The sequence below is a fragment of the Oncorhynchus nerka genome, linkage group LG27, assembly GCF_034236695.1.
Source record: "Oncorhynchus nerka isolate Pitt River linkage group LG27, Oner_Uvic_2.0, whole genome shotgun sequence".
In the NCBI taxonomy this organism is placed as follows: domain Eukaryota; kingdom Metazoa; phylum Chordata; class Actinopteri; order Salmoniformes; family Salmonidae; genus Oncorhynchus; species Oncorhynchus nerka.
In genome coordinates this window covers 92,713,313-92,740,888 of record NC_088422.1, presented here as the reverse complement: position 1 = coordinate 92,740,888, position 27,576 = coordinate 92,713,313, and the positions used below count along the sequence as shown (strand labels likewise).

The following is a 27,576-nucleotide window of genomic DNA, read 5'->3' as shown; positions in this document are numbered from 1 at the left end:
ACAGGAGGGTAGTGGACTTGACTGAACCCTCTGTGGTGGAGCTGGTTAAGACAGGAGGGTAGTGGACTTGACTGAACCCTCTGTGGTGGAGCTGGTTAAGACAGGAGGGTAGTGGACTTGACTGAACCCTCTGTGGTGGAGCTGGTTAAGACAGGAGGGTAGTGGACTTGACTGAATGCTCTCAAGCCATGGCTTGTCTTCCAGCCCCCAGCTACAGTAGGGGCGAAAAACACTGAGGCGGATTGTTAAGTACTTTGCGTGCGCCCATGTCTGTTCAATGATGAAGTACAGTAGGAGGATTACTGTATGTGGAAGAGTTGTGTGGTGCCGTCTTAGTTGGAACATTTGACACAATAATGTTCTTGTTCCTAACTTGTACAAGTGTGAACAACCGGAGTTCATCTCGCTGTTTATTAGCTTAAGATTGGCTGTATACTGTTTTATTAGAGGAAGATGCTCTTTGTATGTTTTTGTGATTTGTTAGATATTCATCATTTTAAAATGGAATAATGTACTGTATATTGTATGTCTTGGATGTGTGTCAGAGTAGATAGATAGAAAGCCTGCAGCCGGCATATTCTGTCCCACATGCTTCAGTCGATCTCACTTCACAATATACTGCGTTTTCTTTATTCCTATCACTGTGTATTGTGAAGCTGGCTGATGAAACCACATGGGAACAGAATATACTAACTACTACAGCCACTATCTCCCCCTTGACTACTATCTTGACCTTGACATTCACCTAGAATTCCCCATTTAAGATGGCTCATCTACCATGATTCATATTCATGAGACACTGATATGTTCGTATACCACCACTTCATTGCTGGTTATTGTTTGTATATGTTTTGTATATTTTCTCCTGAATGTTCTTGCTGTTGGGCTCTGGTGGGTTAGATTTCCAAACTTGAAACGTACTTACCAGCTGTCCAGTGAGGGAAAAAAACATGGCTCCTCTAGCTAATTAGTCTGCAATGAGATTTGCTTGTTGTGAGATATTTGGTGAAATGTACAAAATATTACCCTGGACTCTATGATTTAAGCAAGGAGTCAACTCAGGATGGCAGTGATGTTGGAATCTCAGCATTACAAATGACTCCAGTTCCTAGAATAGTTTCAGCAAATGGTCTGTGCCAAGAAAGGCATATTTATTTCAATTTCTAATGCTCTTCCTGGGTTTAATATGATAACAACCCAGCTCTCTGGGGCGTCTTGCTACCTAGCTTTACAGCAATATTAGAATTTGACTGGAGAAGGAAGCTTTGTGCACACTTAAAGCACACTGTAGGCAGGATACCTCCACGCCAATTGCTGCTGACAAAGGTGAGTCATGGTTAAAAATAAAGCTTTGCTTCTCGGTGACTGTTTGTGTATGTGCGTATCCTGTCTGCTTTTATTCACAGGATTATGTCTTGTTTTTATTCAGCACCTGCAGCAACTCATCCAGACTCACCTTCATCCCAGTCACTACTCTAGCTCATCCAGACTCACCTTCCTCCCAGTCGCTACTCTAACTCATCCAGACTCACCTTCCTCCCAGTCGCTACTCTAACTCATCCAGACTCACCTTCCTCTGTTGCTACGCTAGCTCATCCAGACTCACCTTCCTCCCAGTCGCTACTCTAACTCATCCAGACTCACCTTCCTCTGTTGCTACGCTAGCCTACCGAGACTCACCTTCCTCTCAGCTCCTGGTTCTCAGGCAGTCCTAAGAATGAGGCAGAGAACAGAAGAGGAAGAGGAAGGCTTCAGTTAAATCCTTCCCTCCACTCCCCTGCAGTGGGATGATAAAGGTGGAACAATGAAGTCATTTCTAATACAGATGCTGAGAGTTTGGTCTTAACAGACTATGGTGAACACTCTGAAAAACTGCTGAGATTTAGTACCTCTGAGATCTCTCTTTGTGTAGAGTAGAGCTCAAGACCATCTCAACTTGACTTTGTTACAGAATGGTCCTGTGAAGAGTTCGTAACTGTATATAATAGCTTACGATAGATTCATTCCATTGCACTTTCCCATCATTGCTGGCCCTGTTTTTAGTTGGCAATTTAAACCGAATTGGTTACAGATTCATCACAATATTCATGTAGCACTCAAGAAGACAACTCCATCGCTTACTATTCATTTTTCAATTACATTTCTCTTTTTAATGCAAGAGGCGATCGATCAGGCACAATCTCCCAATAACTCAACATCCTCGTCTCTACTTCTAAGGACATATCCTTGTTGGCGATAATGTTACAAAGGTAGCGTGTTATGTAATCTGATACATTTATACTAGTCACTAGTAATATAACGCTTTACTTTCCATTCAAAGTAATATTGTAAAGTATGTCATATGTAATATATTGCTATTTCAAGTAACTAATCCACAACAACTGTCTTCAATTTTCATTGTGATTCTAATCACTAAGATCTGGCTTTGCATTATCAGTTGAAAAAAATGAAAGATAAATCTTACTGTAGACTGGAAAAGAGAGCCTCTTCAGGACCGCCTGAGAGCACAGTGTAGCTCATTATTGTTTTTATTTCTGTTCCTTTTCAATAATCCTCTGGTAATGTTTTATTAATTGAATAATGTATTCTTTTTTCCATTTCATATTCACTGATGTGCTTTAATGGTGCTGCGAGAGGATAAATATTCTAAAGAACTCCTGCCCTCATTTTCCCTCGGCAACCGTGGCTTCAATCTATCATTCCCATAATACATCTGCAGGCTCTGAAAACCGTTTTCATCCATTACAGAAGGTTATCTACAGTCACAAGCCTTATCATTTTGCACCCGATGGGGATATTATTTGGTTATTAAACCCCACGTGATATTTTTTTTATCTGGGATTTCTCAGGGGAATTATTTGAAATGTTTTAATTATACAGTATTTGTCTAAATTTCCGATTGACAGCGAGGTATGATTTGATCTGAAGATATACTCTACTAAGTTAAAATCATACAGGGTTGATCTCCCTTCCAAAGCACAGATGAATGTGGACGTATACCGCATAACTATATTGTTCTTCATCACTTTTAATGTCTCATAAGTGTCTTTCATTTGTGTGTTTTTGTTGAAAGGATCTATATTTTTCGGTCCAAATGGACATCGTCAGCAACACTCACTACTATCACTAAGATCTGGTACATTCCAGGCCTGAGGCCTCAACAGACTTTAATGTCCCCTTTCTCTCTGTCTCAGATCAGGCCCCTATATGCTTTACATGTATATTTTAGCATAGGATTTGTCTTAATTACATCATGCATACAGATTATAGTGATTTGGCATCGTTAGCGTCTCATACTAGCTATACCTTGTTTAAGTGACCTTGGATGACTGGTTAACTTCTCAAAGGAGGTCTGAGACCATTAGTGATGAAAGATTAGGAAAACTCCTCATCACCTTGTAAAATGCACAATAGCTGATTTGGCTGCGACGGTGATGATGTTTCTCATTATGTAACTTGTGAAATGTCATTATAATATTGTGCCTTGAGCAAATCACATTATAACGAAGCAATCCCGTTATCATGAAGACATGTTTCGTTGTGTCATTCCATCATACTCTTATGACATCCATGTAATGTGAACCATGTGCTGCTTCGCTAGTGGTATTTGTGGCTGTAGCAAGTTGTTGTCATGCTGTTAAGTCCCTCTCAGCTTTCCCTATATGAGAAAACCATGCTTGCATTTTGGTTATTTCACAATCACAATTACATTCTCGCCACACATGTAATGTGACTCTGACATACTGTATCTAATGAGTGTTGATAGTGTCTGTGCTTTTGTATTGCTGTAAAGCTGTGCCTTTCAGATTCCTTTAAGTTGTTGTCCCCATGGTGCACATCTCTGTTGAATTCAGACGTCCCAGTGCCCTGACCTGAAGGAGCCTGTCAAGCATTCATAACACAAACAACCCTCGTTAGCACGCCTCTGTGAGCCTTGTTAGTGCTCCTCTGTGAGCCTTGTTAGCACGCCTCTGTAAGCCTTGTTAGTGCTCCTCTGTGAGCCTTGTTAGTGCTCCTCTGTGAGCCTTGTTAGTGCTCCTCTGTAAGCCTTGTTAGTGCTCCTCTGTGAGCCTTGTTAGTGCTCCTCTGTGAGCCTTGTTAGTGCTCCTCTGTGAGCCTTGTTAGTGCTCCTCTGTGAGCCTTGTTAGTGCTCCTCTGTGAGCCTTGTTAGTGCTCCTCTGTGAGCCTTGTTAGTGCTCCTCTGTGAGCCTCGTTAGTGCTCCTCTGTTAGCCTCATTAGGGCGTCTCTGTTAGCCTCATTAGCGCACCTCTGTTAGCCTCATTAGCGCGCCTCTGTTAGCCTCATTAGGGCGTCTCTGTTAGCCTCATTAGCGCGCCTCTGTTAGCCTCATTAGCGCGCCTCTGTTAGCCTCATTAGCGCGCCTCTGTTAGCCTCGTTAGCGCACCTCTGTTAGCCTCGTTAGGCGCCTCTGTGAGCCTTTGTTAGCGCGCTTCTGTGAGCCTCGTTAGCGCGCCTCTGTGAGCATGAGCAGGAATGCCTATGAGTCATCTGAGCAGTGACCTTTGAACTTAAGGGGCTCAGTGGTCCTGGTGTGTTGTTATTCAACTTTTAAAATCCATTGTTCATAGTACAAAGTCTGACTTGGGTCACAGTCTCTATTGGGCATATGTAGCAATTATCTTTTCTATTAAGGGAACTTAGTTATGCAGAAGCTGTTGGTGTCCTTATTATACAGAATTGTCTCACAGATAACTCTCTCTGTCTCTCTCTCTCTCTCTCTCTCTCTCAGGGCTCACGTGTCTTCGTGACCGCCTCACGTTCCGTTTCTGTCAGACCCTCCAGTGGCTTGGCCGATGCCACCTGCCCGCCGTGCGGACACAGTGCTGCAAGACCTGTGGCCGGCGTTCCCGTGGCAACGAGCGCACGTCCCGTCGCTGAGGTCAGCGATCAATATAGGGTGGACACGGTCACCCACACTCTTACACTCTCACACGCACAGACATGGACACGCACAGACATGGACACACACAGACATGGACACACACAGACATGGACACGCACAGACATGGACACGCACAGATATGGACACGCACAGACATGGACACACACAGACATGGACACCCACAGACATGGACACCCACAGACATGGACACCCACAGACATGGACACGCACAGACATGGACACGCACAGACATGGACACGCACAGACATGGACACGCACAGATATGGACACGCACAGACATGGACACACACAGACATGGACACCCACAGACATGGACACGCACAGACATGGACACGCACAGACATGGACACCCACAGACATGGACACGCACAGACATGGACACGCACAGACATGGACACCCACAGACATGGACACCCACAGACATGGACACGCACAGACATGGACACGCACAGACATGGACACGCACAGACATGGACACGCACAGACATGGACACGCACAGACATGACATGGACACGCACAGACATGACATGGACACGCACAGACATGGACACGTACAGACATGGACACGCACAGACATGGACACGCACAGACATGGACACGCACAGACATGGACACGCACAGACATGGACACGCACAGACATGGACACACACAGACATGGACACGCACAGACATGGACACGCACAGACATGGACACACACAGACATGGACACACACACACACAACACATACAGATGATCAGGTAGCAGCTCTGGACCTGCAAAATTGCAGCATCCATCTTGTCCATCTGTCGTTGAAGGGTGAATTGAGCTGGATACACACACAATTTATCATACAGGTCTAGTGTCAAATTGGTAGCTACTCTCACCCTGCTGTCCTGGCTGCTGGGTCAGGGCTGCTGGGTCAGAGCTGCAGGGTCAGATCTTCTCAGTGCTGTTGGGATAGAGCCACATTCTGGGTGGTAGGAAAACTATACCTGAGCTGTGCTTGATTAGTTTGTCTGGTATAATGGAACCAATGGAATAGTCCCAAAGGTGCTAATAGAATTATTTCAAGCACTCCTCAAAAAAATGATTTTACACATAGTAGGATGGGATTACATGACACAACACAAATTCCTCCAAACTGTATAATGAAGAACCATGGCTGTTGCTCTCTCTACTGTTGAGATAATGATGTATGTGTTTGTTTGCACTTTTCTCTCTGATGGATCCAACTGTTATTCTGTTTTGATTGTAAGAAATGGTGCAGCTGGAACACGTGGTTTAGTCATTTAGTCATATGTCTGGTTCAGCCAGTAGCAACGTGGACTGGAACACGTTGTTTAGTCATATGTCTGGTTCAGTCAGTAGCAACGTGGACTGTAACACGTTGTTTAGTCATATGTCTGGTTCAGACAGTAGCAACGTGGACTGTAACACGTTGTTTAGTCATATGTCTGGTTCAGCCAGTAGCAACGTGGACTGGAACACGTGGTTTAGTCATATGTCTGGTTCAGCCAGTAGCAACGTGGACTGTAACACGTGGTTTAGTCATATGTCTGGTTCAGCCAGTAGCAACGTGGACTGTAACACGTGGTTTAGTCATATGTCTGGTTCAGCCAGTAGCAACGTGGACTGTAACACGTGGTTTAGTCATATGTCTGGTTCAGCCAGTAGCAACGTGGACTGTAACACGTGGTTTAGTCATATGTCTGGTTCAGCCAGTAGCAACGTGGACTGTAACACGTGGTTTAGTCATATGTCTGGTTCAGCCAGTAGCAACGTGGACTGTAACACGTTGTTTAGTCATATGTCTGGTTCAGCCAGTAGCAATGTGGACTGTAACACGTTGTTTAGTCATATGTCTGGTTCAGCCAGTAGCAACGTGGACTGTAACAAATTAGTCATATGTCTGGTTCAGTCAGTAGCAATGTGGACTGTAACACGTGGTTTAGTCATATGTCTGGTTCAGCCAGTAGCAACGTGGACTGTAACACGTTGTTTAGTCATATGTCTGGTTCAGCCAGTAGCAACGTGGACTGTAACACGTGGTTTAGTCATATGTCTGGTTCAGCCAGTAGCAACGTGACTGTAACACGTGGTTTAGTCATATGTCTGGTTCAGCCAGTAGCAACGTGGACTGTAACATTTAGTCATATGTCTGGTTCAGCCAGTAGCAACGTGGACTGTAACACGTGGTTTAGTCATATGTCTGGTTCAGCCAGTAGCAACGTGGACTGTAACACGTGGTTTAGTCATATGTCTGGTTCAGTCAGTAGCAACGTGGACTGTAACACGTGGTTTAGTCATATGTCTGGTTCAGCCAGTAGCAACGTGGACTGTAACACGTTGTTTAGTCATATGTCTGGTTCAGCCAGTAGCAACGTGGACTGTAACACGTGGTTTAGTCATATGTCTGGTTCAGCCAGTAGCAACGTGGACTGTAACACGTGGTTTAGTCATATGTCTGGTTCAGCCAGTAGCAACGTGGACTGTAACACGTGGTTTAGTCATATGTCTGGTTCAGCCAGTAGCAACGTGGACTGTAACACGTGGTTTAGTCATATGTCTGGTTCAGCCAGTAGCAACGTGGACTGTAACACGTGGTTTAGTCATATGTCTGGTTCAGCCAGTAGCAACGTGGACTGTAACACGTGGTTTAGTCATATGTCTGGTTCAGCCAGTAGCAATGTGGACTGTAACACGTGGTTTAGTCATATGTCTGGTTCAGCCAGTAGCAACGTGGACTGTAACACGTTGTTTAGTCATATGTCTGGTTCAGCCAGTAGCAACGTGGACTGTAACACGTGGTTTAGTCATATGTCTGGTTCAGCCAGTAGCAACGTGGACTGTAACACGTGGTTTAGTCATATGTCTGGTTCAGCCAGTAGCAACGTGGACTGTAACACGAGGTTTAGTCATACGTCTGGTTCAGCCAGTAGCAACGTGGACTGTAACACGTGGTTTAGTCATATGTCTGGTTCAGCCAGTAGCAACGTGGACTGGACCAGCGTACTGATTTAGCATACAGTTGTTACACATTTGTTAACTACCAGATTACCTTGTAGCTCGTACAATGCTTTGTATTGATAGCAGCTGATGTAGCGACTAGTACATGTAGAATAAGCAACACCACTTGTCAAGTTGGTTCCCAGCTTGTGAACAATGCTTTATAAAGCAGCTACGTAGTGTAATTACAGTTTCATGAATGCTTATAAAGTGAGTAAATAAAAAAAGCCAAATTCTTTGACAATGGTGCTGCGGAAATAACCTGGTGCTAGAGGCGTCCTCAAGCGTCAAACTCCGTCAGGTCAGGTGTTGGCTGACCAGTGCCTTTTCTACTTGAATCCTGCCCTCCATTAAGGTATTTGTCTCTCAATTCTGCCGTTTTAGTATTTGACATTTTAGAATTTGTCTCTAAATTCTGCCATTTTATTATTTCTCTAAACTCTGCCATTTTAGTATTTGTCTCTAAATCTCAGTAGAATTCAGTTTTGACCTTATGTACAGTAATGGGAGAATTGTTGTTCAGTGTACAGGGGAATAGAATCATTAGAATCATGTTACTTTTAGCCATTCTCAGAGAATTACGGAGGGCATAGAGGTTTTAGAACAACAGCACAAGGGAGGAATATATGAATTGCTCATTTAAGTTATCAGTGCATTGCTTTTATAAATTAGAATTAATCATTTTGTATGGCTCCAAGAATGAGTATTTCTTCTGTCATTTTGATGTAGTGAGTGGCTGTAATATTTTGTTTAGGCAATATGCAAACACTTGATCCCCTAATTTATGCACTCTGTGTAATTATTACTAACGATGATACATTGTTCTAAGAATTAATTTCCTGTCAAATGTTTCGCTTTTAAATGAGTTCTTTCAGAATTCCTTTGTTTTTGAGGATACTCTGTTAAAAAACAACAATATGTTTTCTCATCACGGCTCTGATAAATCATCAATACTTACAGTCGTTTAAACTCTGAGACCTTTATTCTTATTCACCTTTGTTTTAACCACTTTTTTTGACGATTTAGTTTATTTTGTAAATCTGTGACCACTGAGAGATACTGTAAATGTGTCACTTTTGATTTTGATATGTCATTTTTAGTTTGACCATACACATTAGAGTTGATAATGATGATAAATCTTCAGCAGTCCTTTACGTTTCTAAAGACTCAGAAGCAGTTTATATCACTCCTGATTCAGGGATCCTTTTAGTCATGCAACCTGAGGAAATGAGGATTTACCACCAGGTTCTGACAGATGAATGATTAGTCTTGTAAATGTTTTGCTTTATAAGGGATGTATCCTCTATGTACAGTCATATTTCTCCAGCAGCTTCCCATTCCTGTAGTGGTGGGACAGAGGTTATTCTGTGCTCTGGGCTATATTGGCACCATCTGTAAGCGCTGTGGTGAGGTTGACCTCTGAACTTCCACCTGAGGTTGATGGTGAGAACCAGGGCGGAGTAGCTGCCTGAGGCTTTCCTGCAGTGGGTATGTGGCATACTACTGTTTGTGAAACAAAGTTTGTATATTCATCTCTAAAGGGCACAGGGAAAGATCTCTTTTGTTGTTTCATCTTGTCTCTTAACAATGCTCGGCATGTTCAACAGCACTCAAACCCATCCACTTCCAAAAGCAATTTAGTCATGCTTCTTTGTGTTCATCAATAGTTTATTTTGTAACATAAATGTTTGTACTTTACATTTTGTATTTATACCACTTCAAATAAAACATTTGAAAATAAAAACCCAGTTTGATGCATTATTCTGCTGTTTCATGATTAAAAAGAATAATCCATGTAAAGTGTTTCCATTCAAAGCTACAGGGAGGCCTGTTGTCAAGTATTTCATGTCTCCAGTCAGAGAAAGTCACAGATCTGAAAGTCTTTATGCAGGCAGCTTTTCACTGGAGACGATTCAGAGCAGAAGCCAACGTCCTCAGAGGAAGTAAAGCACTGTTGAGGGTTTATTTTCTTCTTTTTTTTGTAACAGTACAAACGACAACATACAAGACACTCACCAACACCCACAACATCAGCCCTGCCCGGACCCAACTGCTCACACCCTCCATCTCCAAACGGCACCATTTTGTTTCTCTCTGTCACACCTGGTCATGCACTTTCAACATTTAGATAATGAAGCATCTGACCTTTCCATTGTGTTAGCGATGGAGGATTGGTTGATTTCCAGTTTCGTAAGTATACGTTTTTCAAGATGATTGATGAGAAAATGATCGTCCAACCCATCGGGTATCTCACTGCACCTTCATATGTCTTGAAATATGCAGACAGGCAAATTAAAAGAACATTTACATTGTAATACAGCCAACAGCCAACTTTGTCCACCATATTAAAAAATAAACACTCTTTTCCACCCAGCCTTCGTTATCTCAGACACATGGACTGGAGGGTGACGCTTTTTCAATTAACAATAATTTAGATAGGTAAAGAAGTGGTGAAGTTTTGATGAAAGGAGCCCCCTCTGAGATGTACAATACTTAAGTTCAGAGTTATTTTTTTACTGTTGCTATGAACAGCTTCATTCTGTAATCACATGGTGTCGTTTTGTGAGTTCTCTTCAGTAACAAAGCCTTGAAAATGAGCTAATAACCGTTATTTAGTTTGTCAACCGTTGATAGCATAAGTAAGTAAGCATTTCACCGTAAAGTCTACACTTGTTGTATTCGGCGCATGTGGCAAATAAAGTTTTATTTGATACGCATTCATAACCATTGATAACATTCAAAGACAAAAATTAAATCTGCCCATTTTCGTGGTATCCAATTGGTAGTTACAGTCTTCTCTCATCGCTCTAACTCCCGTACGGACTCGGGAGAGGCGAAGGTCGAGAGCCATGCGTCCTCCGAAACACAACCCAACCTAGCCGCACTGCTTCTTGACACAACGCACATCCAACCGAGAAGTCAGCCGCACCAATGTGTCAGAGGAAACACCGTACACCTGGCGACCTGGTCAGCGTGCACTGCGCCCGGCCACAGGAGTCACTAATGCGCAATGAGATAAGGATATCCCTGCCGGCCAAACCCTCCCTAACCCGGACGACGCTGGGACAATTGTGCGCCGCCCCATGGGCCTCTCGGTCGCGGCCGGGTGGGATAACATTCCCGCCACCCGGGAGGGATAACATTCCCACCACACGGGAGGGATAACATTCCCGCCCCCCGGGAGGGATAACATTCCAGCCACCCGGGAGGGATAACATTCCAGCCACCCGGGAGGGATAACATTCATAACCATTCATAACCATTGATAACATTCATAACCACTGATAACATTCAGAACCACTGATAACATTCATAACCATTCATAACATTGATAACATTCAGAACCATTCATAACATTGATAACATTCATAACCATTGATAACATTGATAACATTCAGAACCATTCATAACATTGATAACATTCATAACCATTGATAACATTCAGAACCACTGATACCATTCAGAACCATTCATAACATTGATAACATTCAGAACCATTCAGAACCACTGATAACATTCATAACCATTCAGAACCACTGATAACATTCATAACCATTCATAACCACTGATAACATTCAGAACCATTCATAACATTGATAACATTCATAACCATTGATAACATTCATAACCATTCATAACATTCAGAACCATTCATAACATTGATAACATTCATAACCATTCATAACATTCAGAACCATTCATAACCATTGATAACATTCATAACCATTGATAACATTCAGAACCACTGATAACATTCAGAACCATTCATAACATTGATAACATTCAGAACCATTCAGAACCACTGATAACATTCATAACCATTCAGAACCACTGATAACATTCAGAACCATTCATAACATTGATAACATTCATAACCATTCATAACATTCAGAACCATTCATAACCATTCAGAACCATTCATAACATTGATAACATTCAGAACCATTCATAACATTGATAACATTCATAACCATTCATAACATTCATAACCATTCATAACATTCAGAACCATTCATAACCATTGATAACATGCAGAACCATTCATAACATTGATAACATTCATAACCATTCATAACCATTGATAACATTCAGAACCATTCATTCATGTATGCAGTTAGACCCTCATGTAACGGCGTTCTTCGTTTGTGGAAAGAGAGTCGGACCGAAATGGAGCGTGTTGGTTACTCATGTTACTTTAATGAAAGAAAACGTGGTACATGAAATAACTCATACTAATGAAAACAACAAACAGAACGTGAAACCTAAATACAGCCTATCTGGTGAACTACACAGAGACAGGAACAAACACCCACGAAATACCAAGCGAACTCAGGCTGCCTAAATACGGTTCCCAATCAGAGACAACGAAAGCACCTGACTCTAATTGAGAATCGCCTCAGGCAGCCAAGCCTATACCACACCCCTAATCAGCCGCAATCCCAAATAATACAAACCCCAATACGAAACATAACATATAAACCCATGTCACACCCTGGCCTACCCAAACATATGACAAAAACACAAAATACAATGACCAAGGCGTGACACCTCAAAGTCACACCAGTTAGTGTTACCAGATCAGTATGATTGCTACCCAGACAATACCATGCTTTAGTTCTATCACTATGGACTCCAATGAGGCTTCACTAAGGGTATTTTACAGCCTGGGACCACAGGGACAGTTTAACCCCTTCCACTGGGCCTTGTTTTGTTATGTGTCTCAACAGCTTGTTAAAGGTCTCCCTTCTCCCTCCACAGTGGAGCTAGTCTCTACTCTTTCTCAGAGGATCACTTTGCCTATGTCATGATACCCACAAACACAGTTCTATTCAATCTGGAAGGCTGAACAGATTCCTCGATAGAAATTAAAAGCCGACATTGCAGTCTCTGCTAAAGTGGGAATATGTCCTTTTAAATGTAAATTCTGCTGTAAAGGTGAATTTCTGCCCTGCTGATTGAATAGAACCCAGTAAGATCAGGTGGGGATAGTCATGTCTGTGTGGTGTCCGTATGTCCACAGTTATGTCCATTACATCTCAAAGGAAACACGTGATGTTAACATACACACACTGTAGTTCTGGGGTGGGTTGAAGTAGGAGCGGCAGGACAATAACACTTTGGTGGACCAGATTCACAGCTTTACACTGTGTTAACAATGACTTTACACTGTGTTTACAATGACTTTACACAGTGTTAACAATGACTTTACACAGTGTTAACAATGACTTTACACTGTGTTTACAATGACTTTACACAGTGTTAACAATGACTTTACACAGTGTTAACAATGACTTTACACAGTGTTAACAATGACTTTACACAGTGTTAATGACTTTACACAGTGTTAACAATGACTTTACACTGTGTTAACAATGACTTGACACTGTGTTAACAATGACTTACACAGTGTTAACAATGACTTTACACAGTGTTAACAATGACTTTACACAGTGTTAACAATGACTTTACACAGTGTTAACAATGACTTTACACAGTGTTAACAATGACTTTACACAGTGTTAACAATGACTTTACACTGTGTTAACAATGACTTGACACTGTGTTAACAATGACTTTACACAGTGTTAACAATGACTTTACACAGTGTTAACAATGACTTTACACAGTGTTAACAATGACTTTACACAGTGTTAACAATGACTTTACACTGTGTTAACAATGACTTGACACTGTGTTAACAATGACTTTACACAGTGTTAACAATGACTTTACACAGTGTTAACAATGACTTTACACAGTGTTAACAATGACTTTACACAGTGTTAACAATGACTTTACACAGTGTTAACAATGACTTTACACAGTGTTAACAATGACTTTACACAGTGTTAACAATGACTTTACACTGTGTTAACGATGACTTTACACTGTGTTAACGATGACTTTACACTGTGTTAACAATGACTTTACACTGTGTTAACAATGACTTTACACTGTGTTAACAATGACTTTACACTGTGTTAACAATATCTTTACACAGTGTTAACAATGACACGTGACTACTCTTGTTGATGCTGCTCCATCTGACGACTTCATCACCATTAAACTCTTCAGTTTCCACCGACTTCCATCCGGGTTGCAGCAGGTATCTGAGGATGTCTTGAAAAGGACAGCGAACAAAATGTCAGACACCAAAAACATTGCTATCTGGTCATGCCGCAAAGCTTGCTGTCAAAATGTGTGTTTAACCAACCATAACCTTTTAATCAAGCCTACCTCTATCAACAGCCGTGTATCCCACAAACAACGCAAAGTGGCGTGATAATTGAAAACAAGCTTTATCTTCAACCTCAAGGCTTAACCTTTACAGTTTATCCACCTTGCTACCATGGTAACAGACACAAGGCTGTAAACCAATCAAAGCAAGCAATGTCTGACTTTAGACATCCAAGTCTTGTGGGAGTTTATACAGTTCTCACTATAATCGTGTTGCAACAAAGGAAATGTAGGTGTTTTATCTCTGTTTTATCTCTCCTGTTGCACCAAACATTAGTTTGTTTGTTGGTGATTTCCTGTTTAAAGATGTGGCTGATACAATCAACTACAGAACACATCTGGTTTCAAAATGCTACGTAAAGCTCGTGACAGGATCTGCTAACAATTAGAGGGATGCTGAGGAAAGAAAAGTGGATTTTATTGTCTATTGAGTGTAGACAAATGAATGCAGATTGTATTTGCCCTCGGGTGATTGCCAGGCTACACTGTTCACAGAAACTAATTTCATTAGAGAAGCTCCACAATGGCTCCGTTGCTGCTTGGCTTTATCTCAGCCTGAGGGCATGGTGTCCCACTCTGAAGCTCTCTTGAATACGGATCAGTCACTCAGAACCGGACCAATGCCAGTCTCATTCTGATCCCGCCAGTCTTGAGATGGACTTGATTACCAATAGGAAGGGTCTCTAGGTACACTGTACACAGCCTCAAATAAATATAGAGCCCTAGAAGTGGGTGTCTCCCTTCAAGCCAAGTTCAATCAATTCCTTCATTTTAAACTGCCATGAAGCCACATGAGATTGCTTGGAAGAGCTGGGTTCAATTTGGTGCTCAGACAAAGTGATAGTTGTTTTGTTGCTTTGGAAATGATTCTGCTGCCAGTAGAGCACAATTACAATACAGCCATAACAACAACTACAAATATGAAACTGAATGGCTTTGTGTCTCTGAAGATGGAAAGTCATCAGTAATATTTTGCTGTGTCTAAGGCCTGTCTATTGTGCTTGTGACTTGTTTTTCAAGTATGCATGTAGCCTATTATCACTTAAATGTAAAAATACATCTATGGAATGTAATACTACTAATTACCTTGTCCTCAGTGTGTTATGTAAAACTCGAGCAGGTTGTTGTCATCTTTTAACGACGCAAAAGCAATTTGAGAGTTCTACGTTGCAAATGATCATGTGTATGATTGTACTGCAACTTAACTTAATTGTTATCACATTCAGTTAATGAAAGAACCAGAAGTAGAAACACCATTCACACCATAGCAACCACTCCACTAGTTTAGAACAAATAGGTACTCTGTCATAGAAGATTTCTCCATTGGTATCATAACTTATCAAGCCTGCGGTAACATAGCAGCCCATCCCCACTGGGGACACACTGGTTGAATCAACGTTGTTTCCACGTCATTAAAATGAAGTTACGTTGAACCCTACGTGGAATAGACGTTGAATTGACGTTTGTGCCCAGTGGGTTCCTGCCATTACAATAAGTTGTAGTAGGAGACCTACACTACCTTCAGAAAGGATTCACACCCCTTGACTTTTTCCACATCTTGTTGTGTTAAAAATGGATTATATTGAGATTGTGTCACTGACCTACACACAATAACTCATAATGTCAAAGTGGAATAATGTTTTTAGAAATTGTTACAAATGAATAAAAAATGAAAAGCTGCATCGTCTTGAGTCAAGAAGTACTCAATCCCTTTGTTATGGCAAGTAGAAATGTGCTTAACAAGTCACAAGTTGCATGGACTCACTCTGTGTGCAGTAATATAGTGTTTAATACATTTTAAAAATATGATTACCTCATCTCTGTACCCTACACATACAATTATCTGTAAGGTCCCTCGATCGAGCAGTGAATTTCAAAAACTGATTCAACCAGAAAGACCAGGATGTTTTCCAATGGAAGATTTTCCAATGCCTCGCAAAGAAGGGCACCTATTGGTAGATGAGTGAAAAAAATGAATAAAGGGGTATGAATACTTTCTGAAGAAGAGAAGAGAGAAGAGAAACAGCGCCCCTCACTGACAAAATTAGTACATTACATGGCAAATGATAATCTCCAAGGTAACAGGAAAGACATCATAATGGGACCCAATGACCATAACCACTGTCTCTCTCTCTGTCTCTAGCTCTCTCTCTCTAGCTCTCTCTCTCTCTAGCTCTCTCTCTCCATCTCTCTCCATAGCTCTCTCTCTCCATCTCTCTCTCACCATCTCTCTCCATAGCTCTCTCTCTCTCCATCTCTCTCTCTCCCCTCTTGTGTTCTTGTCTTCTTCCATCAGTTTTCCTAGGGGCCTTTGTGTTGATATATTGTAGCCTAAAGCATCGCCCCAAGCACTGGTTTTCATCCCTGAGCGTTGCTTTTCACAGTAAATCTGTGAAATCTGTTAAGTCTTTTCAGGGAGATTTGAAGTGAGACTTTAATGGTCTGCTCTGTAGGGTAATATCTTGTCTGACTTTGGGAACTAAGTGATGGTGGGTTGTCATGTAAGGCTATATATAAAAATCACCTTAAACTGTTTTGCAGTAAATTGCCTTTAGGTTTTAGCTCGTAGGATATTGCAGTTTTAAAACGCATAGACAACCTGATTCCTGGTCCCTGAACATAAACAAGATGGCACTTCTCTGTTTTGTTTCAATGTGTTTGTCCTCATCTCATTACCACCAGGTAGAGCATCTAGTCTTGTCACGTTCTGTCCATCGTTCGTATGTGTTTTCCTTGTTTTAGTGTTGGTCAGGACGTGAGCTGGGTGGGCATTCTATGTTGTGTGTCTGGTTTGTCTATTTCTATGTTTGGCCTGATATGGTTCTCAATCAGAGGCAGGTGTTAGTCATTGTCTCTGATTGGGAACCATATTTAGGTAGCCTGTTTTGTGTTGGGTTTTGTGGGTGATTATTCCTGTCTCTGTGTTTGCACCAGATAGGACTGTTTAGGTTTTCACTTTTCTTGTTTTGTATAGTCTGTTCATGTATAGTCGTCTTTATTAAAAACATGAATAACCACCACGCTGCATTTTGGTCCGCCTCTCTTTCACCAGAAGAAAACCCTTACAAGTCTCATGCTGCATTCATATCAAAGTTCTCTAAGGTACAGTATAACAATGGGAATTGGCCTATATGGATAGGTCTACATTGAAATGTTTCTTACAGAATAAATATGGAAAGCGTAACCATGGTAACAATGAAAAGGGAACAGTTTGAAGATTATGGGAACATTAATAGACTAGAGGTGAGGACACAACAGTTCACCAAACACAAGACTGAATCCAAACACTACACTGTTGATTTGATGTGCATTTGACATTTACTGTGCTTTTCACCCATTTCGAGTGTTATGTCGTATGTGTGCATCCTTTGAGAGACGTTCTATCGATTCCCGGAGTAACTTCATGTTTTGAAGTGTATCGGAGCTATTCGCCGTTCAAGCAGGCAGAAATACAGCCGGTATGATGAGTTTTACATCCGTCTGCTTCATGCATGCAGCAGTTTAATATTGGACGTGAGGGGAGCATCATTTTCCAACGAACCGGAACAGAGCCCTAGGCACTAGATTTGGTGAAGGAGATGTTTTGGGATCACACTGAATATCACGGTTCTGTTGTACATATTGTGATGTTTTGCCGACAGCCTAACTCTCGTTAGATTAATTAAATGTCAGCTGAGGATTTAGCCTCACGGCCAACAGCTCTACTTCACTGTAGAATAGATGCACTGTAGAATATATACACTGTAGAATAGATGCACTGTAGAATAGATGCACTGTAGAATAGATGCACTGTAGAATAGATGCACTGTAGAATAGATGCACTGTAGAATAGATGCACTGTAGAATAGATGCACTGTGGCATAGATGCACTGTGGCATAGATGCACTGTAGAATAGATGCACTGTAGAATAGATGCACTGTAGAATAGATGCACTGTAGAATAGATGCACTGTGGCATAGATGCATAGATGCACTGTGGCATAGATGCACTGTGGCATAGATGCACTGTAGAATAGATGCACTGTAGAATAGATGCACTGTAGAATAGATGCACTGTAGAATAGATGCACTGTAGCATAGATGCACTGTAGAATAGATGCACTGTAGAATAGATGCACTGTAGAATAGATGCACTGTAGAATAGATGCACTGTAGAATAGATGCACTGTAGAATAGATGCACTGTGTCAGCAGGTTTCAATAGTTCAATGGTATCAAGATGAATGAACATACAGTACTGCTCTTAGATACGGTACAACAACCACAATATGATGGAGTATCATTTCTGTCTTGGCTGTGAAGTCTGCAGTATGAAAAACACAAGGGAAGCAGCACATTATTGTTTAGGAGAAGTTCTCTACAGGTCTGATCTATTAAATGGTATTACTGTTCCATTTCTCCATAGTTCAAATGCTTAACAATTTAGTTATTGTGGAGATTCATTCTTGAATTGTGGTGGAAATGCTGTCCTTTGACTTTGGCACCATGTAAAAACAATTTAAAATTTCAAAAACATGACAAATACTAAATGTTCAGTTTTATTTAACTGTTGTTTAATAACAAAACATGTTCACAGCCTTTATACTGCAACACATCTATTTGTATGTATTGTAGAAACTACTGGGGGCCAGAAAATGGTCTTGTGCCACTGGTGATGTGTAGTGACATGGTTTTGGGATTTAGAGCCAAGGCAGCCGCTACTCTTCCTGAGGTCCAAACAGGCTTAAAGCAATTACATCACAACGAAACAAAACAGCAACCTACATCCTCAATAAAACAATACATAATAAAAAGGTATTGATCTTAATGTGAGCCAGAGGTGTCAGGGAGGGACAGAAGGACCAGTGATACACCGAAACACATTCCTGGTGTTGTAGTAAGGACATCAGTGATACACCGAAACACATTCCTGGTGTTGTAGTAAGGACATCAGTGATACACCGAAACACATTCCTGGTGTTGTAGTAAGGACATCAGTGATACACCGAAACACATTCCTGGTGTTGTAGTAAGGACATCAGTGATACACCGAAACACATTCCTGGTGTTGTAGTAAGGACATCAGTGATACACCGAAACACATTCCTGGTGTTGTAGTAAGGACATCAGTGATACACCGAAACACATTCCTGGTGTTGTAGTAAGGACATCAGTGATACACCGAAACACATTCCTGGTGTTGTAGTAAGGACATCAGTGATACAAACACATTCCTGGTGTTGTAAACACATGTTGTATAAGGACCTTCCTGGTGTTGTAGTAAGGACATCAGTGATACACAGTGATAATCAAACACATTCAGTGATGGTGTTGTAGTAAGGACATCAGTGATACACCCTGGTGTTGTAAAGGACACAGTGATCCTTCCTGGTGTTGTAGTAAGGACACTACAACAAGAAAATCACTGTCCAAATACGTCCTGTTGAACATTTTCCACAACTTGTCGGCTGCCACAACCAGCTCTTTACAACAATCCTTAAAGGGGCAGTCGGCAGGTCCTACATCAATGTTTGGATAAATACATTTATTTTATGTACCCATTGATTCTTGAAAAACAGAACTTATAAATGCCTCATGCGCTTAGTTCAACTGTTACACCCCATCAAAACCCAACAATGAAAATGTAAACAAACACTGTAGCCTCAACTTGGTTAAAACTATAATTTTGATATCATAGATGGTCAGTCCTTTCATCCATAGCTCTGTCTATAGGTGGTTACATTTATCCATCCTCATCCCTCAGAAATACTTTTTTCAACTGCTGATTGCCCCTTTAACAATTTGGGCTGACCAACCAGAACAAATCCATGCTTAGGAGAGAATAGACAAACAGTGCCTTCAGAAAGTATTCAGACCCCTTGACATTTTCACATGTTGTTACATTACAGCCTCATTGTAAAATTGATTCAATTATGTTTTTCCCCCTCATCAATCTACACACAATACCACACAATGACAAAGCAAAACCAGCTTTTTATAACTTTTTCACATCCATTAAAAATTAAAAATAAAAATACCTTATTTACATAGGAATTCAGACCTTTTGGTATGAGACTCGAAATTGAGCTCAGGTGCATCCTGTTTCCATTGATCATCCTTGAGATGTTTCTACAACTTGATTGGAGTCCATCTGTGGTAAATTCAATTGATTGGATATGATTTGGAAAGGCACACACCTGTCTATATAAGGTCCAACAGTTGACAGTGCATGTCAGAGCAAAAACCAAGCCATGAGGTCAAAGTAATTGTCCGTAGAGCGGCGAGACGACAGGATTGAGTCGAGGCACAGATCTGGGGAAGGGTACCAAAACATTTCTGCACCACTGAAGGTCCACAAGAACACAATGGCCTCCAGCATTCTTAAATGGAAGAAGTTTGGAACCACCAAGACTCTTCCAAGAGCTGGCCACCCGGGCCAAACTGAGCAATCGGTTCTAGGTTTGATGAACTCCTCAGGACGTTCCCTCACACCGTATTATAGACAGACCTTGATTTTCATCTCAAGAAAGCTTTTGATGTTTTTTTCTCTCTGTCCATCCTTGTAGCCACATTCAAAGGGGAAGAAAGAGAACATTAGTGGTTGGTATTCTGCAAATACACATGCAAATACACTTCAATAATGAACACAAATAGGCCCGCTCAATACACTCTGGAAACAGAACTAACTGTAATTCTCTTGGACGATCACTAGATGTCACCTCATCTTTAAAATAGAATATCTGTATCTGTGTTCCCTTTTTAGCAGACATTTATACATGTTATGTTGGAGTGTTGTTTGTGAATGGAAATAGAAGAAACTAATGCAGTTCTGTCCAGCTGATATGTCATCAGAGTTGGTAGCCTAGTGGTAGCCTAGTGGTAGCCTAGTGGTTAGAGTGTTGGACTAGTAACCGGAAGGTTGCAAGATTGAATCCTCAAGCTGGAAAGGTAAAAAATATGTTGTTCTGTCCCTGAACAAGGCAGTTAACCCACTGTTCCTAGGCTGTCATTGAAAATAGGAAATTGTTCAGAACTGACTTGCCTCGTTAAATAAAGGTGAAATATATATATTTTTAAATGTCATCAGAACAGATACTGTATGTCATCAGAGCAGACACTGTATGTCATCAGAGCAGATACTGTATGTCATCAGAGCAGACACTGTATGTCATCAGAGCAGATACTGTATGTCATCAGAGCAGATACTGTATGTCATCAGAGCAGACACTGTATGTCATCAGAGCAGATACTGTATGTCATCAGAGCAGATACTGTATGTCATAAGAGCAGATACTGTATGTCATCAGAGCAGATACTGTATGTCATCAGAGCAGACACTGTATGTCATCAGAGCAGATACTGTATGTCATAAGAGCAGATACTGTATGTCATAAGAGCAGATACTGTATGTCATCAGAGCAGATACTGTATGTCATCAGAGCAGATTTACCATAAGAGCAGATATGTCATAAGGCCACTAGCGGCAGAACTTTCATGACGGTGTCAGCATATGGAGGATGATAAGTGCCAGTTTGACAATGAAATACTTAAATGCTAAGTAGGAATGTGAATATAATAAAGGTGTTTATATTTTAATACTATTTTGCACGATGCCATAATTAAATTACAAAGTTAAAATTATATTGAAAATGGTTAACTGGAAAGGGTTAACAGAAATTCTAAATGAAAATGGTAAATCATAAATGGAAAACGCAAAATGGTAAACAGAAAATGGTACATGCAAAGTGAAATTGAAAGCGTCTGTTTTTATTTCCTAACTACCCAATGTAGTATTTCCTGTTATTCATTTTCCATTTCCATTTTCAAAAAACATATGTAAAATTGATTCCTGGAGGCGTGAACCAGGAGAGCAACACCACACCCACATGTAGTAGTAGTACATCCTAGCCATGTCAGCCTCTCTGTCACGTAATGTTAGACTGGAGAAACCAACAGGTTAGAAACCCAGACATCCTGCGCACCAGAAAATAGTTGTCCTGCTAAGCTGAAGCCTAGGCATTGACTCAGGGGGCCAATGCAACTCTTCAGATCTTAGGCAAGGTTAGACCTATTCATCATGCATGTGTGATCGCTGAATCACCTCAGTTATAATGCACCATCCTTTGACCTCCTTACAGAGATCCATCTGAGCCACAGCACAAATGACTGCCAGGGTTTGAACAAGGGTGTTCTGAACATCAGAACATTATTTCACGATTATTTAACCAGGTAGGCTAGTTGAGAACAAGTTCTCATTTACAACTGCAACCTGGCCAAGATAAAGCATAGCAGTTCGACACATACAACAACACAGAGTTACATGGAATAAACAAACATTACAGTCAATAATACAGCAGCAAAAACAAATCATCTATATACAGCATGTGCAAATGAGGTAAAATAAGGGAGGTAAGGCAATAAATAGGCCATGGTGGCGAAGTAATTACAATATAGCAATTAGACACTGGAATGGTAGATGTGCAGAAGATGAATGTGCAAGTAGAGCTACTGGGGTGCAAAGGAGCAAGATAAATAAATAAATATAGTATGGGAATGAGGTAGTTGGATGGGCTGTTTACAGATGGGCTATGTACAGGTGCAGTGATCTGTGAGCTGCTCTGACAGCTGGTGCTTAAAGCTAGTGAGGGAGGTATGGGTCTCCAACTTCAGTTATTTTTGCAGGTCAAGCCAGTCATTGGTAGCAGAGAATTGGAAGGAAAGGCGGCCAAAGGGGGAATTGGCTTTGGGGGTGACCCATGAGATATACCTGCTGGAGCGCGTGCTACGGGTGGGTACTGCTATGGTGATCAGTGAGCTGAGATAAGACGGGGCTTCACCTAGCAGAGACATGTAGATAACCTGTAGCCAGTGGGTTTGGCGACGAGTATGAAGCTAGGGCCAGCCAACGAGAGCGTACAGGTCGCAGTGGTGGGTGATATATGGGGCTTTGGTGACAAAACGGATGGCACTGTGATAGACTGCATCCAATTTGTTGAGTAGAGTGTTGGGAGGCTAATTTATAAATGACATCGCCGAAGCCGAGGATCGGTAGGAGGGTGGTATGTACAAGGGTATGTTTGGCAGCATGACTGAATGATGCTTTGTTGCAAAATAGCCAATTCTAGATTTAATTTTGGATTGGAGATGCTTAATGTGAGTCTGGAAGGACAGTCTACAGTCTAGCCAGTCACCTAGATATTTGTAGTTGTCCACATATTCTAAGTCAGAACCGTCCAGAGTAGTGATGCTGGACGGGCGAGCAGGTGCGGGCAGTGATCGGTTGAAGAGCTTGCATTTAGTTTAACTTGCATTTAAGAGCAGTTGGAGGCCATGGAAGGAGAGTTGTATAACATTGAAGCTCGTCCGGAGGTTAGTTAACACAGTGTCCAAAGAAGGGCCAGAAGTATACAGAATGGTGTCATCTGCGTAGAGGTGGATCAGAGAATCACAACCACATTGATGTATACAGAGAAGAGAGTGTGCCCGAGAATTGAACCCCGTGGCACCCCCATAGAGACTGCAAGAGGTCCGGACAACAGGCCCTCCGATTTGACACACTGAACTCTATCAGATAAGTAGTTGGTGAACCAGGTGAGGCAATCATTTGAGAAACCAAGGCTATTGAGTCTGCCAATAAGAATGTGGTGATTGACAGAGTCGAAAGCCTTGGCCAGGTCGATGAATACGGCTGCACAGTAATCTCTTATCGATGGCGGTTATGATATCGTTTAGGACCTTGAGCATGGCTGAGGTGCACCCATGACCAGCTCAGAAACCAGATTGCATAGCGGAGAAGGTACGTTGGGATTCAAAATGGTCGGTGATCTGTTTGTTGACTTGGCTTTCGAAGACCTTAGAAAGGCAGGGTAGGATAGATATAGGTCTGTAGCAATTTGTGTCTAGAGTGTCTCCCCCTTTGAAGAGGGGGATGACCGCGGGCTAGTAATAGGGGTTGCAACATTTTCGGCAGATTATCCCGCTAAGCCAAAGCCTGTAGCGAATGCAACTCTTCAGGTATCAGGCAAGGTTACTCATCATAGCTTAATCAGGTAATATTAATTACAGAGAATTGATTTTATAGAATAGCATGTCATATCACTTATTCCGGCATCACCAAAGACACGACAATGAGCAGAGTTATAAGATCCCAGACATTATCCATACGCACAATGAAAAATGTCAAATTTGTTTACATCCCTGTTAGCAAGCATTTCTTCTTTGCCAAGATAATCCATCCACCCTACAGGTGTGGCATATCAAGAAGCTGACTAAACAGGATGATCATTACACAGGTGCACCTTGTGCTGGGCACAATAAAAGGCTACTCTAAAATGTGTAGTTTTGTCACACAATTCAATGCCACAGATGTCTCAAGTTTTGAGGGAGCATGCAATTGGCCTGCTGACTGCAGGAATGTGCACCAGAGCTTTTGCCAGTGAATTGAATGTTCAATTCTCTATCATAAGGCACCTCCATCGTTGATTTAGAGAATTTGGCAGTACGTCCAACCGACCTCACAACCACAGACCATGTATGCCCAGGACCTCCACATCCGGCTTCTTCACCTATGGGATCATCTGAGACCATACACCCGGACAGCTGATGAAACTGAGGAGTATTTCTGTTTGTAATAAAGCCCTTTTGTGGGGAAAAACTGGGCCTGGCTCCCCAGTGGGTGGGCTTGGCTCCCAAGTGGGTGGGCCTATGCCCTTCCAGGCCTACCCATAGCTGTGCCCCTGCCCAGTAAATGAAGACAGGCACATTCCATTTCACTTTGCACATTGCATTTGTCATTTTCTGTGTACCATTACCTGCTTACCATTTTCTGTGTACCATTTACCATTTTCATTTACCATTTAACTTGACATTTTCCATTTTTCAATTACCTTTTTTTTTAAACTGAAAATGGTTAAGTTTATTGTGGCAAAAATATAAATTTGTTTATCATTTTCACATTCCAATTTAGCATTTCATTTTCAAAGTGGCACTGATTATCCTCCACATCAGCATTTGGTGTCAGAGAAAAATCCAATCAACTGCGTTACTGAAAGAAATCAGAAAACATTCAGAAACACTTCAGATGTCATGTTTTAATAGCCTGGACATTTACTTTTACATTTCCCCATTTGAAGTAACATGTAGGCATCATTTGACGAGCAAAAGTGCTGTGCGTAAAGTTTGGCCACCGTAGCTATCGTCAACATTGCTGCGCGCGTAAATTGTATAACTAGTCAGGTGGGAAAATGTCTCCGGTATAGTGACAATGGTGCACTTTATTGCACTTTTGCGAAAAGCCAACAGCAAGTCTGTCACTGCAGCGCAATCATATCGAGAGACTAGACAGACCCCTCTGTTGTCAAACATATTTAGTAGGAGGGGCGGCGGATTTATCTAGGTCCCAGTCCCACTGCTGCCGCCTCCTCTGCTCACATCTCTTCCCGCCTTCACACTTCAGTGAGGAAGAATATGGAGGATGATCATTGATGTTTGATATTTGTATGAATTAAAATACATCCGGAGTTCAGCGGGTCTATGCCAGACACTTCTATTGAACGCAATGATGGGTCCATGGAACGCCCTCCTCTACATTGCAGTCACTGTCTGCCTATTGAAGGGTAAGAAGTAATGCATGTATTTTAATTGTATTGTTACGTGCGTCCTACATGTTCGTTAGATGTGTTATTGGTGTTCAGTGCTGCTTTCAAATCAAGTTGTTGGTCAACGTCAGTTGTGCACATGTACATACATGCAGTGGATACATTTAGACAGTTACTGTGCTGAACATACTGTATCACTCCTTGTTTCCAATATATGTATCCTAGCAACCACTGCCTGATCCTAATCTATCCATGTATTACTACTGTCTATTCACATGTTGAATCCCACAACTGGTTCAACAGGCTTCATTCAGGCTGCTACTCAAAATCTGACATAAAAAGTTTTAAATTATTAAATCATATGACAGCTTGTAAATAGAATATACATGTTGAATGTTGAAATATATATGAATATACAAATACAATATATGCTGTATTTACATCAGCAACATCACTATGCAGATGGCTTTGGCAGGCACAAAGAGAATGAACAATGACTTATACGTGCCATGCATGTACATGTAGTTATGATTAGTAAGCCTAGTTCGTTTTCCCCCATTATAACTGTGATGAAAGCATGCACTCCATATAACAAGGTGTGGACATGATATGCATATTCAATGAATAAATGAAGCAACAATCTATTTTGAGAAAATTATGAGGAACAACCTTTGTTTGGACAGATATGATATAAACCTCAACTTAGATATGATATACACCTCAACTTCGATATGATATACACCTCAACTTAGATATGATATACACCTCAACTTAGATATGGTATACACCTCAACTTAGATATGATATACACTTCAACTTAGATATGGTATACACCTCAACTTAGATATGATATAAACCTCAACTTAGATATGGTATACACCTCAACTTAGATATGGTATACACCTCAACTTAGATATGGTACACACCTCAACTTAGATATGGTATACACCTCAACTTAGATATGGTATACACCTCAACTTAGATATGGTATACACCTCAACTTAGATATGGTATACACCTCAACTTAGATATGGTATACACCTCAACTTAGATATGGTATACACCTCAACTTAGATATGGTATAAACCTCAACTTAGATATGATATACACCTCAACTTAGATATGGTATACACCTCAACTTAGATATGGTATACACCTCAACTTAGATATGGTATAAACCTCAACTTAGATATGGTATACACCTCAACTTAGATATGGTATACACCTCAACTTAGATATGGTATACACCTCAACTTAGATATGGTATACACCTCAACTTAGATATGGTATACACCTCAACTTAGATATGGTATACACCTCAACTTAGATATGGTATACACCTCAACTTAGATATGGTATACACCTCAACTTAGATATGATATACACCTCAACTTAGATATGATATACACCTCAACTTAGATATGGTATACACCTCAACTTAGATATGGTATACACCTCAACTTAGATATGATATAAACCTCAACTTAGATATGGTATACACCTCAACTTAGATATGGTATACACCTCAACTTAGATATGATATACACCTCAACTTATATATGATATACACCTCAACTTAGATATGGTATACACCCTCAACTTAGATATGGTATAAACCTCAACTTAGATATGATATACACCTCAACTTAGATATGGTATACACCTCAACTTAGATATGGTATACACCTCAACTTAGATATGGTACACACCTCAACTTAGATATGGTATACACCTCAACTTAGATATGATATACACCTCAACTTAGATATGATATACACCTCAACTTAGATATGGTATAAACCTCAACTTAGATATGGTATACATCTCAACTTAGATATGGTATACACCTC

The 27,576-nt window shown here is 41.1% G+C and overlaps 2 protein-coding genes across 2 annotated transcripts in view; both read left to right on the top strand.

Annotated features, from left to right (window-relative positions):
• The window catches only part of LOC115124005 (A disintegrin and metalloproteinase with thrombospondin motifs 7), a 185,129-nt gene extending 178,341 nt beyond the window's left edge, over positions 1-6,788 (top strand). Inside the window, 1 exon segment of the mRNA XM_065011186.1 lies at positions 4,752-6,788. Within this exon segment, the coding sequence (XP_064867258.1) occupies positions 4,752-4,900 (149 nt within the window). The 3' untranslated portion in view covers positions 4,901-6,788.
• An 18,740-nt stretch (positions 6,789-25,528) lies between these two features.
• LOC115117783 (neuronal acetylcholine receptor subunit alpha-7-like) overlaps positions 25,529-27,576 on the top strand; it is a 52,082-nt gene continuing 50,034 nt past the window's right edge. The window contains exon 1 of the mRNA XM_065012328.1: positions 25,529-25,744. Within this exon, the coding sequence (XP_064868400.1) occupies positions 25,687-25,744 (58 nt within the window). The 5' untranslated portion in view covers positions 25,529-25,686. The remainder of the gene's footprint in view (positions 25,745-27,576) is intronic.